Below are 20,052 nucleotides of genomic sequence, written 5' to 3'. Positions count from 1 at the left end.
GTGGGGGGTACGCTCCATGCATACGCGGGTGAGGGTACGGGGCGTACTTACACTGTTGGGGTGGGGGTACGCTCCATCCGTACGCGGGTGAGGGTACGGGTCATACTTACACTGTTGGGGTGGGGGGTACGCTCCATGCATACGAGGGTGAGGGTACGGGTCGTACTTACACTGTTGGGGTGGGGGGTACGCTCCATGCATACGCGGGTGAGGGTACGGGTCGTACTTACACTGTTGGGGTGGGGGGTACGCTCCATACATCCGCGGGTGAGGGTACGGGTCGTACTTACGCTGTTGGGGTGGGGGTACGCTCCATGCATACGCGGGTGAGGGTACGGGTCGTACTTACACTGTTGGGGTGGGGGGTACGCTCCATATGTCCGCAGGTGAGGGTACGGGTCGTACTTACTCTGTTGGGGTGGGGGGGTACACTCCATGCATAAGGGGGTGGGGGTACGGTCTGTACATATGCATCCCCACGCTATGTGATGCTTGTGCGGGCCATACCCAGGCCTTTGCCACGTGGGTACAGCCGTCCCGCCATTGTTGGGATGACGTAGGTGTGGGCGGGGTACGACTCGTACCCACGCTCTTAAGGCGTGGGTACGGGACGTACCTGTATTGTTGTGTTGCCGGTTCGCGTCGTCAAGCACTTCCGTTGTGGCGGACGCTGGCTTTGCTGGACACGCCCCCACCCCCTCGTAGTGACCAGGGCCTGGAGGTCAGGTATGTCCAGGGCATGTGTGCTGTGTGACTTTGGTGGGGGTTTTGTGACCTGCCCCTGGTCCCGCCCCCCCCTTTTCCCCCCTCCCTTTGTTGTTCTGACCTTCTGCGGCGTCTGCGTCCGAACCTGTAGAGGAGGTTGACTGCTATGAGGGCCGGGATGACACGTAGGTTCGGGTCCATGTCTGTCCGTCGCGTACAGGTACTCCTTGTTTGCGTCGTCCTGCTTTCCCGGCAGTTTTTGGTTGCCGGAAAATATTCGCCGTGCGGGATGACGTCGGTGCGAATCGTGATTCCTGGTTCGTGTATGGCAGGCTGCGTGCGTCCCGACGTCACGTCGGCGCTTTCCCGGATCACATTTGTATGTTTCTTTTAGTCGGTCGGGGTTTTGTACGATTCGTCCGGTAATGGTGTGTCCGTGCGAATTGTACTTCCATGTTTGTATATTGTTCCGACCGGGTACGCGTCGGACGGAGAATATGCTCCGTCCGACGGTTCGTACCCGGTTTTTACAGGATCGTGATCGGCACCCAAGACTGCAAATCTGCATATTGTGGATGATGCTCACTACATCCTTGACTCTGTAAATTAATGCCTTTGCGTTCTCTCCTATTTCTCCTTTGCATTTGACACAGTCAACCACCATGCTCTGATAAACACCCTGAAGGATCAAATAGTAATTGAAGAGATAGTCCTTAACTGGTTCACCTCCTATTTGATGAACCACTCTCAAGTAGGGAAAACTGGGAGCTCTGTCTCGAAGAAAGTTAGCCCACAGCAAGAGGTCCTCCAAGATTCAATCCTCTCCCCATCCATATATATTCATGCTCAATCTTGAGCCTCTCTATGTCACCCTTGGAAAGTCTGGAATCCTTTTTTACCAGTACGCCGATGATACTTGAAGTTCGCTTCCCCAGATGATATCATCCCCCAATCTAACTCCTTGATAAGAATTTAACCATGGATGTCAAATTACCACCTTAAACTAAACCCTGCTAAAAGAGAATTGCTTTACAGATCTCTGAAGAAAACCAATCTATTTGTACAACATTGGATGGAATTCCTCCCTACCTTGGAGTGCAAACCCCCCATTGTTATGAATGCTAAGTCACTTGGCTTCAACATCGACAGCTGACTCAACCTTCAGATTCATAGCCCAGCCATAGCCAAGAGTACCTGCTCTCAACTAAGGCTGCTATGGGAGATCTGGTAGCCCATCCCAGAACAGGACCTAAAATTATTCATACAGGCATTGGTTCTTTCCAGACTTGATTATGGGATCTGACTCTTCTCAGGCATCACCAAAGTTCACTTAGGTCCACTCAGAGCAGTTCTACATACTGCAGCCTGCTTTGTTACCCGTCATAAGAAATTGACTGTAAAGGCGAGAGCCCATTTTAAAACTGACCGCACCACACTCAAGGCACTGCACTCCTCTTTTACCACATACCTAACTGAAAATTTCAATGTGCAGTTCCTTCTCCTGGACCTTCCCCCTTCAAACAAGAGCAGTCCATGAACCAATTATTATCGGGAAGTGCTACAAGAATTTGGAACTCCCTCCCTCCGGCTCTCTTTTTGACTTCATGTTGCTACCTTCAAAAAAGATCTCAAACCCATTGTTTGAAAGGCACTTGGTTTAAATTCCTTTTCTCCCACTCCCTCTCAAATGTCTGCTCTTATTTTTTTCAATGTTGTATCTCAATGAATTCCTGTGTTGATTGTTTAGGAATTGCATTGGTTTACAGCTTATCTCTCACTTACTCTTGATGATCTGCTTTTAATTCTTTCTAGGCTGTACCTCTAAAGTACTTCTTCTGTGATCTTCTGGTAACTGTTCTGCTATAAAGCACTGAGATGCCTCTGGGCCATGTCCATTCTACATAAAATCACCTAAATAAATAATATAAACAAAAACATGAAAATGGATACCACATGACAGAAATTGCAACTATAAATACATTTATTAAAGTGAAACTAAATGAAAAATACATACATGTATGTTTGTTAGCAGGAAGTATCTTTAAACCCATTTGTTTGTTTTACAATACCTTGGATTTTCGAGGTGGAAAAGAAAGGATTCTGTAATCCCAGATCTAAGCATTTATATTTTCATGATAGAAATTACAGTGAAAATATGATACAACAAGAAAGCCCTCAGAAGTACACACAGGTGCTTTCCACAAATAATACAAAAAAAAATCCACATTGATACATCTTTCTCTTATTTATTTTTGTATTTATTACAGTGAAATTTTGCTTTGACAAGAAGAAAGAATATTAGATAAGATACAATGGTGGCTATACTGGTTGATATGTTTGTCTTAATTTTTTAGATGTTAACTCTAATTGCAGAGAATCTGCAACCGCTCAGTGCAGCACGGCACCAAATAACTCCATGGGTTCACTGACCGTCTGTCTTTCCTGGTTGTGTATCACAAAGTATCCCGGGCAACGATTTATATTTTGGATTTTTAATGGTGCTGAACCTAAACCTTATTTCACAAAACGAGTCAAAATGTATTCTTTCACTCATTATCAAAATGTAACATAAGAAAGTCCAAAAAGGGATTGAAGTGAATAAATAATTTAGGAATGATAGAATATGTAAATAAAAAACAAGACGAAATGCAAATGTCCTACTGGTCAGCATTAAGAGGCAATATGCACGTGTGTGTGCACGCTTCCATGCATGCATATGTGTGTGTGCGTACACTACGTTGCGTCAGACGTTTGTATATTTTGGTATTTTATGAATTAATCTAAAATTTGTGTATGCTTAACTATTCCAAATTGTGTTTATGTCGTAGTGTACCCTGAACTAGTTGAAAGTAGAAGTTTGATGTTTTTCTAATAAAAGGAAAGGACACACATATGTGGAAGATTTGCAAGATGCCATATGTTCCAATAACTTACAGTCCGTTAGGCATTTTCTAATTTTAATTTCCATTTTAATTTTACACTAAATCAACATCTGTATAAAAACAGTATGGCAATATTCTTTACCCTAGGAAATCGTTCCTTACTTTCTTGATTGTTGTAAACTGTTGAACAGGCTGTCATTCTAATGTGAAGATATATACTTGTAGCATGATGTCTAGGCCACAGAACAATTTTGCGTAGGCTCACACAGATATCACTGACCTAAAAGTAAATCATCATATTTACCAATCTCAGCGGCTAGTCAAATAGGTAACCTCTCGAATTCATGGGGGGTGGGGGTTGCTAGCGAAAAAAATGACTATGCAAGACATTGCTTTGTGAGGCGAGGGATTTGGCAAAGGCAGGATACAATGAAGAGCAAGAGTCTCGATCAGTGGTCCGCAGCACCTGCTGTATGGGGTGGATCAGGCAATGTTGCGCTTATGATGATTAAAAATTGTAGAACAGCAATTAAATAGTGAAGCAGGACTGTTCTTTATTTGGCTTTCTTTAAAAAAAAAAACAGTTCAAGTCAAGACATTGAGTCTTGATAGATCCATACAACACCATATGTTTGAAGTGATCCAATTGGCAGCTCCCATTGCAGCATATGAGTAAATTGACTTGCTTCTCTCTGGTCAAGGGGTCTACAATTTAGGAGTATTCTGTCCCTTGCTGTATTGAGTTATATTTAAGGATTTTCAGTCCCCAGCCAGATCTCACAAGCATTTCCATTCCATCCTTCCCAGCAGTCGCAGTTTCCACAGCTACATATGCCGTTGCCTACAACAAAGGGAACAGGGGATAATTATAACTATCAAATTGTACGGCAGTGCATTCAAATCTCTTACTTAACGAGGGTAGCAGGTCGTAATCAGAAGCTTCTCGCTGGAGCGGCGCACGTGTTCCCTTTGTGTGGGGCACTTTATTTTCAAGCAAGCGACTGCCAGAAATATGGACCTCCAGACAACTAATAGCATCTTTTCAACCCTGCTCTCAGCAAAGTGCCCAACGCTATAATCATTTTGCCTTTTATCGCATGTAAGACTGCTTTTACGTGAAAATAATATGGCGCTGCCCTTAAATGTTCCTCCCGCACTGAATAACGCTATCGCAAATCATGAGGCACATTATCTACAGCTTCAGAATGAGTCCTCATCGAATGTTCCTAAATTTTGTGTAACAGAGGGTGTCTGCTGAGGTGATGTGTGCTGTTAGGATGGGGTGGGGGGTGTAAGAATTAAGCCCATGAAGAAAAGATTCCAACTAAAATGGCTGCCTAAATCTTATAGTGCACAAATGCAAATATTGCACCTCGAGGTAAAGCCCGCCAAGCCATTAAGTGCTGCTGAGGACAACAGCCACAAGCACTTCAACTCAACCTTCAGGTATGCAACCTTTGTCTTAATATGGCAGTCATAGGCTTTGTTAAGTGGGGGGTTCGTGTTTTTTCCATACTTTGGATTTCCAGCTTTCACACACCATCTGTGTGGTGTCTGTTAGAGTAAGGAAGAGCTGTTTTTGTTTTAAATATATGCTGTTTCCCCTTAGCCTTGTATCCGCCGGGACTAGGTAAGGCACTGCCTATTGCTGAGAACGTTTTTTTGGGAGACAGAATAATTTCTCAGTGTCCCGAGGAGTAGAGCATGCCCTTTCAAAACACAAGAGCTAAGACACAAAAAAGCATATTCACAGTATTTGCATTCTTTAAGAATCAATTGTGAGTATACAGTTTGTTCAATAATTTAACAAGTGTTTTGGTCTCATGCTGATGTGTCCCACGTATGTTATGTTATTGCCCTTTTTTTAGTCATTTAGAGAAATATTATTGTAAGACACACATCTGCATTCTTGAATTTATCCCGCAGTTTCATTGGGCCTTTACTTAAAGGTGTATACTGAGTTCGAGGCTCATACCAACAGTTTGTGGGAAGGGTGGATGACAAGGTCAGGTTGAGCAGGTTGATCAGAGTTGGCCCAGTCATGGTATGTTATCTAGAACACGCTTGTGCTTTATGGGGCTCTTGATCTGGCAACAAGACATCCCTCAATTGGCTCAAACTTATTATATTACTGAGATATGTGATATATAATTCTCCAATACTTTTAAATGAAGCAGACAATGCCTTTTCCATGCCAAAATTAAATATTAAATTTTAAACTAATTTTTTAATATTATTTTCTCTCTTTTTTATGATATTGCAGATGTGTGTGGGTATATTACCTCAAGTTAATATACACATCCGACTTTAAAAAAATGTGCTTACATATGAGTAATGCATAAACACAAGGTATATTCTTAAGATGCTGAAATAAAAAATATCCCATAGAATAATTGGCCTGGAATTGAATACAACTAAAATAAAGACCCTGCAAAGAAATGGAATCTGCCATGACTGCTGGAGGTAATCTTTTTCATTGATGCCCATCTCATGCATGGCATCTCTTAAAGGGCGTTGCACCTCTGGATTGCACCATCACACGCCATATAGATGAAGCAGGCTTTCCACACCCCTCTGCGGACACCTTAGTGTTGTCGTTCACTGCTAGTATTCTCTGTGGCATAAGTCCGTTCAAATCCAATGGAGGATTCTTCAACCTTATGCCATAACCCTAGTGAAATAAGAGTTTTTTTCATGAAAGTTGGAAGAGGAAGCAAGAACCTTGTGAAGAGACACTGGGCCTTATTAATTAAGGCTTACAACACTTTTACGCTGCCGTTGCGTCACTTTTTGTGACACAGCATAAATAACACGCCACACTGCACCATATTTACAAAGTGACGTATCTAGGCAGATGCGTCACTTTGCGTATTGCCTGCGCTACATTATACCTGCATCAGGTTTAATGTATGCCGGGTGGGGGTTCCCATGTGAAAAAGCCTCATAGAAGTGGTGATAGATTTCACTGCACCGCTTCTAGGACACTACGGCGTCACAACCTTACGCCTGCCTAAGAGCAGGCATAAGGGTGCCGCAGTGCAATGAGAATAGGCCTCTCCATGCATTGCTGGAGTTGCGTCATGCTTACGACACAACTCCAGCAAAACGTGGGTTTTGCGCCGTCAGATAAATCAGGGGATTCCTGACGTATCTGTCATTCCTTGCGACATGGTACGCCGAACAATAAATAGAGCACACCCATCGTGTCGCAAGAAGGGCGCACTGAAAAGTGTTGCATCACTGCCTTCACCCAGCGATGCCACACTTTTCATAAATGAGGCCCACTGTATTTAGAATTCACCCAATTCGCTTCTCAGAAAAGTGAAATGTCTGATCTATACTGCACCTGTGCAAACGAGACCGTCGTGCTTGTCGCAGTCCCTGTCATCACATTCGCAGAATTCGCCCGAGACGTACCACTCCTGAGGGGAACAGATGCACTTGCCACAGTGACAGGAACCTGCAATTACAAAGATCATTGCAAGTAGTTAAACCTGATTCAGGCCATTTTAGCACCACACACAGTTTGCTTCTCGCAAGCTAGAGTCTTGAAAGCAGGTAATCAGGGGAAAAAAGCTTATCCAATCACGGATCTGGCGGAGGTGAAGTTTAGCATTTAAAGTGGCCGTCTGCGTAATGCCAGCCTTTCACAATGTTGTTTCATCAGAATTTAAAATCATACGTTCTTTTTTTGCTCGAAAAAACAACAATCAAGCCACAGCACATTTAAAATGTTGCATTGCTCGGCGCAAGATTGATGGGAATGGGAGAGACGCCAGTCCCCACAGAGGCAGGATTCCCTTTTCAGACAGGTGTCTCTGGGACTACAGAAATAAAAAATGACTCTATTTCTTTAGAGCTTTAGACATGTCAGCATTATTCAGTCACTTCCATGTCGCTCTATAATAACTGAAACACAGGCAGTGCATTTTTAATTCAACATAACAATATTTAATTCTCTCGGAAAAAGCTGAAGCCCAGACCGTGGGGGCAAAATGTCAAAATGTTACATGAGTAAATTCAGCAATACATTTATTTAGAAAATACAAAAATCGAAGTGTGGAATTAATTTAAACCATAGACTAACCGATAGAGTATGCATGTATAATCGGCTAAGAACTCAATGTATTACATTTGAATAAATAGACTCCATGTGAAAACGTGTTGTCTAGAAGGGTGGTGCCCTAGCTGCCCATTAACACCCTAAATGCTATCGGCCTTATTTTTTGAGGGTTTGACATAGGGCAGCGTCAAAACAAAAGGGCAGGAATGCACCGTATCTATGTGATGTCCTTTTCTACAGCGTTGGCGCACAATGGGCTGCCATGCGCCAACACAGGCACTTTTGCACTATGCAATGGTGCCTGCGTTGCGGGGCTGATAGATTTTGTGGAGGAAGGGCACAGCTACTTCATGTCTTGAGTCACGTCCCCCTTTTAAAACAGTGTTTAAAGAAAATAGGGTGGAAGTTGAAGTACATTGATTTGAAAACGGACGGAATACCACGATTTTTGTCTGTTTATAGGTTGTTGTAATGTGTAAATCGTGTTTTAATTGGTTGTAAGTTCTGTATTGAGTACTGTCCCTATTCACATTATATTGTGGCTGTTCATTTCTTTTTGTGAATTTGATTGTATAGCAGCCATATATAACACAATGCATTCAAATGATATATTAAGTATACTATGTGTGTGGTGTACCTCTGATTTACCCTTTACATTTTTGAATTGTGTCATGTAAACCACAGCATGTCCACGCAAGGCGCTGGAGCATACAACAGATCTCATGAACGGTACGGTCAGTGTGTCAAGACAAAGAGACTATAGGAACGTTCCATTTTTTTACCGTGTTCTCTAGCTATCTAGCATACCAAGAGGGCAGGACAATTTCCTCAAGGTCTCTTCCAAATTCTGAGGCACCTTGCCATAATATCAATGATTTCCTTTGCATCATGAAATAGCAAAAAGGTGTTTGAGTGTCAAGCATAATTCCCATCTGATTGATTTTGGTGACAGACATTTGATGGCAAAGGAAGCTGGGGACGGGGGAAGCCCACATCAAAAGTGCCATAACAAGGCACCAACACATTGGATAGTTTCATACCTTCTTCATATTAGTTAATGAGAAATCTTGTATCGATTCTCTTATCACTGAATGTTCAATGTATTTCATGTTTATTTAAATGGCTACTAATTCTTTTTTTTATAAAGAAAGACTTTCTACCTCATTTGGAGTTGGACGCTAATCGAATACCAACGGTGGAGGAAGAGCTAATACTCTTTTGATGAATTCTCTGGTGTAAATATGCTTTTGGGATTTCTTTTGCTGGAGGGTAGTAAGAAATGGTAGTGCTATAATTTCACTCTACAATGGTAATAAAAGCTTCAGCTGATTATTTAGCATGTCCTCGACAAATGTATGACTACCTCTCACAGTCTCTAAATAAGCCGGGAAAATACAAAAGTGGGAGGTCGAGCCATCAAGGGACATATTTATGTAGGAGTTGAGTCGCCCTTGTGCCACGCATAGGGGCCTAAGAGTGACACAACTCAAGTTTGAATTATCAAGCCCCGCAAAGCCACCTCGTGTGGCCTTGCGTGGCTTGACAAATACAGTGTAACACAAAGCATCTCAAATCGCTGCATTGCATTACTCTGACCCAATGAAGGCGTTCCAGGGGTGGAGGTAATCCCATGCATCCACCAATGGATTGTAGCGCATTCTCAGATTTGCATAATCTATATCATTTAGAATAGTGCAGGCATATAATGCGAGCCAGGGAAGCATCACCTGCTTTAGCATATTGTTCTCTAGCCCAAACTCTCTTCAGCATTTTAAAACACATCAGCCTCCTCACAGCAAGTAGTAGGGGTTTGGAAGGGATGCATCCTTGCCCAAACACTTTTTATCCTTTATGTGAATGAGCTAGTAGCTCATCTGAACCAATGCAAGGGCGATGCTCCAAGCCTGCCAGGTATTAAGGCCTCCGCCCTAATGTGTGTGAACGATACACCAGTAACTCGCAAAGTCTCCCATGGGGCTGGAGAGAATCCTAGATAGTTTTGACATCTTTTGTAGAAGGCAGGGTTGGAAATAAATGTGGCTAAAAAGAAATACATGCTTTTCAGTCCCTACCGCTCAAGCAGGTCCTATCGAGACTCAGGGATGTGCCTCTGGAGTGAGTTAACATATTTGAATATCTTGGGCTGACTGTGTCCAAACGACTCGACCGGCTCCACCATATTGACAGGTGTAGGCTCAAATTAGAGCAACAGGAGGGGAACTGATCAAACTGCATTGTAGATCTAATTTCCAGCCAATACTTCCAGCATTACAATCTACAAACAGCAGGCCCAGGGTGATGCCTTATATGGGGTGAAGCTTTGTGGCCACAAAGGGAAAAATAACTTTTTGCGTCAACTGTTGAGTCTTCTGGTCAGTACCCCCCCCCCCCCCCCACCCTTTTAGACTCGATTTGGGGCTGCAACCAATTTCTGGCATCATCAGCCTGCAACCAGTTCTCTACTGGCGGAGAATTTGGCCTACTCCTGAGCTGTTCTCCTATCGCCAGGGGTTCGAAGAGATCTTGGCCCTTCCTTGCTCCAGCAAGATCCAGTGGATCAAGTACGTCAGAGAAACCCTCAGGGAATTTGGTAATGGGTCACTTTGGGAGGTACCTTCCTCTGCCACGTCCATCAACAAGCTGTCCATTAAGGGGAATTATGGACAATATCAACTGCGTTTGATGTAGGCACATCCTTCCTATGGGTCCCTTCCTGGCAATTTCCTTCTGGCGAAGGATGAGTTCCAGGCAGAACAGTTTCTGGTTGAAATAGAACCTGTGGCCACCCAGAGGTTCTATGTTCAATTCCGCTATGGCACACTGCCAATTTTTTCTTTTACACAAAAGCGGGCTCGATCAGATGACTCCACTAGTTGGATTTGCACCTCTTGCAGCCATAGCAAGGAAACAGTAGAGCATGTTCTCTTCTTCTGTCCTGCTATGAAAGTGAGAAGAAGATGGCTAGTGTCTCTGTGCCAGACCTTGGGAGTAAGGAAATATACTGAGCCTCTCCGATTATTGAAATTTGATATTAGGTAAAATATTGCTTTTGCCACTTCTTGCTACTTGCAATCCATGATGAGGATCAGGAAAAAGATGCGTTTGTCTAATACTGTCCCCTTTTATTGTGAAGGTGTGTGTCCCAATTAACTGTCTGTTTGGCAGTATAGTCTAAAGATAATAACTATTCCCCCTTTGCTTTTAAGTGCACCTAATTGTTTTATACTCGATTTGCTTGTTATGAATTTTAAGATAGCTATTGGTCTAGATAGTATCAGTCGTATTGATTCTATTTTTCATGGATGATATGTAACCATTTAAAGATTCTGGTGACTGTTTTGATTTTCAGCCAAATAATCAATATGATGGCATTATTTATTTTTTTTATACTCCATGTATGTATCTTTTATGGCTCTTAGCCAAAATAAAGATAAGTTAGAGTAAAGTAAAAGGCAGTAAACCTACGCTATGCAAGGTCAAATAAATAAAGAAAATCAATAGCCATAGCCCACAGCTTGTAAGCTGCATGCAGAATCATGGCATGCCATTCACCTGCTTGGAGATGGCACACGTGCTTTTCTCCCGACTTCTCCACTGCTTACAGCGACATGTCCAGCACTTCAACTTCTGATGCTGCATTGGGGTCATATAGCTCACTGCCGATATTTGAAGCCTCGAGACCTGCTCTAATCAGCCGCCCCCCCCACCTCGGTCTCTACTCACTGCAACAGCAACACACGGAGTACAAATGAGCCACTCTGCATGTTACCGTCCCAGCCGAAATGCTGCACCTGGAAGCGTTTAGCCGCCGAGCATGACAGGAGCTACTACGCATGGATGCTTCATCGTTGGGCCCCTCCAATGACATATCGACCGTTGATACTCCTCCTCCTTGTGAAGTTATGCTGTCGTCAGCTGCGTCCAGGTCCTAAAAAATCCACCAGAAATCACCACCTAGAATTTAGGTAGGCTTCAGGGCAATGGTTTGTCCGGTAAGGTTTCCTCTCCTTCTCGGCCCCTCGACTCACAGATAAATTCTGAGCAATTCATGTCGCAAGAGGTGATGCAGCAGGCTGTTTTGGAAATGACACAACTGATGCCATCTGGCTCCGAGCCTTCCACATCGCTTGCTGCTCTTCTTCAGCAGATCCTCATCAAGACAAGCAGCCCAAGTTCTAGCAAGCAAAGAGATTAATGTTCAACTACATTCTAAGAATGAGTGGAGCAGCAAATTTCAGATCTAGAGGATAACCTAACCAGTTTGATACAAAAGATAAAGACAGTCTCAAATCTAAGCTCGAGGAGATGGAAGATAGAACTTGTCGGTCCAATCTTTGCTTTGTGGGTATACGTGAAGGTCAGGAGAAAAGCCAAGATGTTGATGGGTTAATTACAGATACAGGAAAAAGTTTAGCTCATCGTATCCCTGACTACCTACCTCCAAATCTAAAATACGCTAGAACTATTCTTGTGAATTTCTGAGATTATCATATTAAGGAGCAAATTCTTATTCAGGCACTGCACAGCAAGTTTTTTTAATCTACAGATAATTTTACATTTCATATCTTTTCTGACAAATCATAATCCACTGCTTGTCGGCACAAGGAGTTCAACACCATGATTGACTAATTGAAACAAGTGGGGGCACAGGCTGGGCTGTTTCAACTGGTAAACTTATGGTCCTTCACGACAGTTGATAATAGTTTTTCATCAGTCTTGCTTGCTGTAGTATTTTTGAATAGTCTGCAGAATGTGAACGCCTACAAGCGGTATGCATATTTTGCATTCCAACTCCATCCTTACGTCAGAAGGAGATGTCATTCTATTCACAAGGAACTTTAATTAAGGATTGAGTTGACTCTTTTTACGTTGTTTCTTTTCAAGTGTATCTTACAATGATTTTGAATACGTTCTCTAAGAGGGGTTGCATAAGTTTTGTTTAATTATGAATTGCAGTGGTATGCCCCCAAAAGATAAAACCAGCAGGCGTATTCTTAATTGTAAGCATTTTACATGTTTAAAGAAAGTCTAATTTAGCTTTCTTTTGTCTGTGTGCAAGCTTAGGTTGTGACATACACGCTTGTCTATGTATATTCTAGGGTCCTAGGAATTGATGTTTTTGATTTTTAGAAGGCCCGAGGCAAAGGAATGGTTAAACCAGCCCTTTTCGGTCAATAGAGTTAGGTGTTGAGCCATGTGTACAGGAGGATACTAGTAGTCCCGGTCTGGAATGCCTTGTACCCACGGAAGCATCCCTGGGAGCTCTTTGAAGGCACCTCTTTCTGGGAGGGATTCACGAGGGGGGTCTGTGGGATAGGTTGTTTTGGGGGGGCAATGGGTGGGTCTTTGGGGGCCATGACAGGGAGCATTCTGATCTCGCGCTGGGAGCTGTTTGGGAAGTGGGAGGGGAGCACTTAAGCAAAATGAACTAGACAGATATTCTTTGATCATGCTAGTTAGAGATTCTGAAGGTAGGGTGCCCGGTCTCTATGTCTTTTTTGTGGTACTAGAGAGCCGTACGCAAGGGTGGAGATGCAAGAAGAGGCCAAGGGTAGGAACTGAGTATGGTTGCCAAACGTATTAAAATCGAGTCATGCAACGTTAATGGCATCAACAATAAGACAAAATTCCGGTCCATTCTTGTCTGGTTTAGAGCGCTTAATAGCAGTGCCGTTTTATTGCAGTAGACCCATTTGAAAGTTTTATCACCTAAATCCAGTTTGCCAGATTAGATCTCACATGCATGTTTTGCATTAGCAAAGGCTATTGTTAGAGACCTGGCTGTACTTATATAAAAGGAGCTGGGGTGTCAAATACTTCAGATGCTTCAAGACGAGGAAGCCAGGTGGATCTGGGTCTAAATTTCAATTCAGTATCAAATTCTTAATCTGGTTAGCTATTACGGGGCTATAGAGGATAATAGTTCTGCCCTCAAGGCCATTTACGATTTGGCCATGATTTCTAGGAGGTTGGGTATTTTGGATGGTGACTTTAATGTTTGCCAGAACGTGAGATTGGATTGTTCTTGTGTAGATCAGCAGCAAACCGAGCCTAAATCTGCAGCTATTTGGCCAAAATGAGATGCAATTTGGCCCTTATTGATCCTTGGTGGGCCGAGCATCCATCAAAACTAGCTTACACTTGTTTGTTCAAGCGTTTCAGGTCTGCTTCCTGAATAGACAATTTATTGATTTCTTATTCTTTATGCATAGGTAAGGCAGAGATTCTAGAATCAGCCTTTTCTGATCATTCGGTGCCTACAATTGAGCTGTCTATTACCGACGCAGACTATTCCAATCCAATGTGGACTTTAGGCAAACCATTAATAGCGGGCCTAACCTGGGTTGCCTATAAGCATAATGCACTGGAGAACTTTTTAGAAAGGAACTGTGGGAACTGCCACTCATTTTTTTGTTTGGGGCTCTTTAAAAGCTTTTTTTTCATGGTGAAGCAATCTCTTATAAAATGCAGCTTCTAAAAAAGTGTAAGGCTACAGCGGCATCTCTGCAGCTGGCATCAGAAGCTGCAACTGCAGCAGTGGTTGTATCCAATACTTATGAAGCCAGAGAGCAGCTTATTAGAGCCCAAACAACCCTTAAAAACCATTTCACAGCAGCAGAGATAGAGAATCAGAACACTTGCTTTCAAAAATATAATGAGGAGGGCGAGCATGTTGGTCACTGCTCAGCCTAGCCCTTGAAAAAGAACAATATCATTAATATCATCAAGTCTACTTCCGATGGATCCTTAAGCAAGCTGGTCAGTAAAACGGACCAAATCGGAGAGGTCTTCCTTAAGTATTACTCCAAATTTTGTTCAATCGTAGTTGAACCTGCACCTGAAAGTGTTAACAATTTTTTTAATTCTATTGAGATGCGTGTTTTATAGAAGACTCAATCGCAAGCGCTTATTCTCCCTTTAACTGTGGTGGAGATTGAGTTCAGTAATTAATCCATCCTTGAATGCCAAAGCATCTGGGTGTAATGGACTGCCGTTTGACGTTTATAAAAAATTTACCCTGCCCTTCAACTATGTAGTAAATCAGCTTTTATTGATAAAGAGCTTTTGGGAGGCAAGGTACCTCCGAATACATTTACCAAGGCAGGGGTCGCCAGCTTTTTGAAGAAGGGGAAGCCCTCAGAAAATTCTGGCTTGAATCAGCCTAAAATTCAGCTAAATTGGGATTCTAAGATTTTTATGAAACTTTTGACATGCTGACTAGCTCCGCTAGTGCTAAGATTGGTCCAGCGTGATTAGAATAGTTTTCTCCCCACAAGATTAATGTCCACCCACACAAACTATTTGATTCAGACAATCGATTATTTCTCAGTTAATCAAAATAAGGCCACTATCATTATATTTGATGCTGAGAAAGTGTTTGATCTGGTGCAATGGGACGTCTCAGTCGCATTCTTGTCTACGTTTGGGTTTCCTTTGCAGTTTATCAAATTATTGCGCATTCTTTTCAATGAAGCTGAAGCAAAAATTGGCATTAGTAAGAGATCTGTGGGCCATGTCATTGCCAGGTGAGGCACAAGACAGGGATGCCCTTTGTCCCCGGTGCTTTTTTCCTTGTATATTGAGCCTTTAGCTTGTGCGCGGAGACAAGATTCCATGATCCGAACCCCAATAGAAAATGTGGCTAAGTTGAAGCTGTTCGCTGATGACATGATTCTGTATTTGGACGCAAAGGAAGACAATGTCCAGAATGCCTTTGCCTAATTTGAAGAATGTACTCGTCTCGGTGGTTATATGGTCAACTATTCAAAATCTGAAGCGCTATTGTTAAATTTGTCTTCTTTGGGTTTACCATTTGAAACGTGGGCTCAGTTCAAGCTTGCCCGTCCTATAAGATATTTCAGGACTTATGTCATTTCGAGTTGTTCTGATCTATAGCGATTGAACTTTATTTCTGCTATAAATAAAGTTTGTGGGTTATTACAACAGCAGCAGTCTTTAGCATTAACTATAGTTAATCAAGGTGCATTAGTTCAAATTGCTATACCACCTTTATTTATTTTCGTATTTTCTAACATTCTAATTAAGGTTCCCAATCCTATTTTGATGAATTGGATCACATTCTGAGATTCTTTTTCTGGCAAGCAAAAAAATAATCGGCTAATTTATGAGTGTTTCAATTAGATATAGAGGAAGGTGTACTGCCGCTACCTAGTATCAAATGATATTTGTAAGCCACTTTACTTGATTCGCTAAGTAGTGTGACCAACTCTACAGATCATTCAAGCTATAACGATCTCAGCAAGATGCTGGGAGAACACTACGTATATGACTCCTCACACTTTGAGTGTCAGACTCACTAGAACTTGGAAGGAATATATGGTTCCTTGGATTAATTTATTGTGCAATCTAAAAGATGCCATGCAAATAGGCCTACCATTAGATAAATCAGTAACTCTAAAATGGGATGAGACTTGTTTGCTCTTTATACCAAATCCATTTCCAGAGCCACAATCATGTAGTGTATGACAATAATTGAATCACCCAATGGTTTTCTTCAAGTGTTCATCCTTGGTCTTTATTCCATATCTTGTAATATTTGCTTGTGCTTCAGTTCTTTATCAAAGCTACCGACAGTCACAGTTTTTGCCAACACGTGTTTCGTCTTATTGGTAATAACCAAAGACTTCATCAGGGCATGAACTGGGAATCTATAGGTGGTGTGGTTAATATCCACCACGATCAACCATCCTCAGATTTAACCGAACCAGTAGATAAACTCCAATTGTGCAACTTCCTTAAAAAATAAGTGAAAGTTCAACTTCAATCTATGTCCAATCTTCACATAGGCAATCAATATCCTTAAAATCAAGTAGCGCAACGGAGAGTACTTCGATCCGGTTTTGGCGTCTTGTTTGCTCTTTGTTGGAAAACTTTGTCGAAAAAGGATTTGTTAAATCATGGGACCATTGAGTTGCAAATGTTCCTAATAATATCCTAAATCTGTGGTTTAGTTATATTCAGATCTAAGGGGAGATTTCCAAAGAAGTCGCCCAACGCAGCGCAGCCCCCCCGCGAGGCAGCGCTGCGTGACAGGGAGGGAGCAGGGGAGCGCCATATCTTCAAAGATATGGCTCTCCCCTCCTCTTTCCCTTGCGCTGGCACTGATTACAGCTGCTGTGCGCCTTGCACACACCTTAGTGCCGCAGTGGTAGGGTGTGTGCAAGAGTCCGCCCATGGCCTATTGCTTGCGGTTACCCGCACAGGCAGCATCTGTTTTGAATTATCGTGCCCAGACGCACGCGCGATAATTCAAAACAGATGTTTCGCTGTAGCGTGTTCGCGCACTACTCGCCTGCTTGTTTTCTCTGCCAGACATTCCCCCGCTGTTTGAGGAGTTACTCATCAGACTCTGAATACTTGTGCCGGGGGTGAGTGACATCAGTTGCGCTGCTCCTCAATGGCCCATTCTGTCTCACAAGCCCTGGTATCGGTCACGTAACCGTGCCTACCCCCATCCCTCCCTCCCTCCCTCCCTCCCTCCAAGAGACAGACTGTGCTCCAGGCTGTCCCGGCAGTCTGTTCTATGCCTCTTCTACGCCTCATCATACCCTTAAAGATCTACTGAAGGAACTTCGGAACTGCGGTTTCTACGTTTATGTAGCGTGCACAATTCACGCCGAATCGCCTCTAGGCGCTGGTTTTAATCCCTGTAAAATTGAAACTACACGTTCCAGGCAGTGGCGTAAGGAAACCTCCCCCCCCATAATCTGACAAGCTGAGTCCCCCACACCACCCCACCGCACCCCCCACCCCCGCTACGTATGGAAGCCTACTGCCCCCCGCACCGCGGGGTGTCTGTCCGTAACGCCACTGGTTCCAGAATCCAACGTGAGGTAAATTAAAAAGCCAGCACTGACTGAAGCTGTCTCACATACCATGCTTATTAAAACATTGAATATGTTCGGTTTAATATTATGAGATATCCATATCAAAGAGAACGTGCAGTGGGAGGCACTTTAATAACATGACCAGAAACCTCCAAACCTGTCTGAACACAGCACCCACCAGGGCGTCTCCCCTCTTTCAGCATTCACTGAATACCTGCGTCTGAAAAGCATTAAATCTGTGACAGGTGAAAACACACCCAGGGTTGCGGCCCGCTCATCACACTGCCCCTTCTGCCTGCAGCCAGACTCCGCGATAAGATCAAAGGTGGCAGTGACGTCACCTCCAGCGCCCTCCCCCTGGGATCCTCAGAGCAGGCAGCTCGCTGCATGCCTGAGCTTTGGTGCCTAGTGCTGTGCATGCAGGTGCTCTGCCTCTAGGCGTGTGGGGGAAAGAGGCGGAGGGGCATGGCCAGGTGGGGAGGGGTCCGGGAAGCTTCCAAACTGCCGCATTAACAGAGGGGTGGACTCTGGGGGATTTGAACATGTGTCAACAAGGGTTAATGCTTTAACATACGGAATTAATTTAACATAGATAAGCCAAGACTGCGGGTATCTACCTTTGTGTGAGACATTTGAGACTGCATTGATGTCTCTGACGCAACCTCATCTAGAGCCCCCTTTACCTTTTTGAGACTGTGTGCCAAGGTGTCTACCTCAGAGTGAGTCAGAGTGTGCCTGTTGGTGTATGACTCACACCTAGTGTGTGAGACTGTGGATCATGGTGTTTGATTATATATTTTTTGCAGTTTTATATAGCGCGAACTCGACCGGAATGTTTCAGAGCGCTTTACAGGAGCACCAGTTGCATTACAGAGGGACACATTCATTTTGTTAGGCACAGGAGATCAAGTGATTTTGCCAGAATCACAGGATGATTTAGCCTCCTGCCAGACTCGAACCTTGTTGAGTGTAAATGTACACCATTGAGTTAGATTGTGTGTCTAGGAGTTTGACTCAGGCCAAATGAATCGAAGAGTGATTCTTCGCGTGACTCTGTACACCAGAGTGGTTTTATTGATTTTTATTGTTGTAGTTTTATACCGAACTCAACCCAAGTTCACGGGTAGAGGAAGTGATTTACCCAGTTGAGTGTCGGACTCAATATCCATAACTGAGATTGTGTTTAAGGTGATCTTCTCAAGAGCAGTGAGTGAGGTGCACAGCAAAGCGTGAGGCAAACACTGAGGGCCCGATAAAGTTAAACTTACACTTAAGTGTGTTAACTACTTTTTGGTATTCACAAAGGTAAATGACTACTAGTAATTTTACTAGTAGTAAAGTTACTAATTGTAACTTACCTTTGTGAATACCAAAAAGTAGTAAACTTACTCTTAAGTCTAAGTTTACCTTTGTGAATTGGGGCAACCAGTGCTTAAGACCGTGCCAATATGTCTGACTCACTCCTAGCGAGTGAGACTGTGCATTACCGAATGAGTATACATTGAGTGCTCCCATACACCGTGCTGGGCAGCACACACTCAGTGAGTGAAAGTGTGCGCGCGGCTCATGACTCGCATCTAATGGAACTTATTTTGCTTCTAGGTGTCTCTCTCATATATCACTCAGAGATGTGAGGCTGTGCACCAGAGTGTCTGATGCACACTTAGTATACAACAAGCATTGGCATAGCCAATAGGTCTCCCCTTTGGGACCTTATAAGTATTTAATTATGCAGCACAATATCCTTGGTGCAACATCGACTGTTGCATGGCTAAACACTTATAATGTCCCAAAGGCGAGATCTATTGGCTGTGCCAATGCTTGTTTCAACTGAACTGCACACTTTTGTTGTTTGGATAGGTCATTTAGGGAGAATGTGTGCTGGAGCAAATCCTCTCCCTTACCTCCTTCATTTGTTGTTTAAAAAAAACTTGCACCTCAAAACACATCAAGTATAAAATGTAAAAAATATGTAATAAACATTAACACTTTAATGTTGTGGTAATGTGTAGCTTTAGAACCACCTAATAAATATATTACTTTAATGCTTACAGATACAATGGCAGACAGAGCCACTTACATCACCTCGCAAAAAGGAAAAACAGTTATTGATACACATGTGATACACTCACTGTCAAGAGAGCAAAGGCATAGAAAATATACATTGGAAATCTACAAACTATTATGCTAATGGTTGTTATGGGAGGGCTATTACCAACATTTGCGTTGTAGTTAATGCTATAGAGCACAATCATCCTGCAAATGTAACTGAAATATATTTTGCAAATGTTTTGCAAGGCCATTGAAAAGTAAGCCCTAACCAACAGGAACCTTAAAAAAAATATTCTGCTAAATTTCCTGACTACACCACAGGGAAATGTCCAGGAATCAAAAATTTCAAAAGACTAAAAGCATGCACTAGAAAAGCTACAACAGAAACCCCTGCTGCTCCTAAAATTTACCAAGACATAAACATTTCTGAGAGCCTAACCACTAAGCATAGTGAGGAACCCTTATTCATGCACAAGAAAAATAATAATGACAGGCAAATAAT

General features: G+C 43.0%; 1 protein-coding gene across 1 annotated transcript in view; it reads right to left on the bottom strand.

Annotated features, from left to right (window-relative positions):
• Nucleotides 1-2,668: 2,668 nt before the first annotated feature.
• Nucleotides 2,669-20,052, bottom strand: part of ITGBL1 (integrin subunit beta like 1) — a 1,349,590-nt gene continuing 1,332,206 nt past the window's right edge. Inside the window, exons 10-11 of the mRNA XM_085622268.1 lie at nucleotides 6,934-7,047; nucleotides 2,669-4,428 (exon numbers count right to left, since the gene is read on the bottom strand). Coding sequence (XP_085478394.1) covers nucleotides 4,337-4,428; nucleotides 6,934-7,047 — 206 coding nt within the window. The 3' untranslated portion in view covers nucleotides 2,669-4,336. The remainder of the gene's footprint in view (nucleotides 4,429-6,933; nucleotides 7,048-20,052) is intronic.

This window comes from Triturus cristatus, chromosome 8, assembly GCF_964204655.1.
Source record: "Triturus cristatus chromosome 8, aTriCri1.1, whole genome shotgun sequence".
In the NCBI taxonomy this organism is placed as follows: Eukaryota; Metazoa; Chordata; class Amphibia; order Caudata; family Salamandridae; genus Triturus; species Triturus cristatus.
The sequence above is the reverse complement of the archived record's forward strand: the minus strand, read 5'-3'. Positions and strand labels throughout refer to the sequence as shown.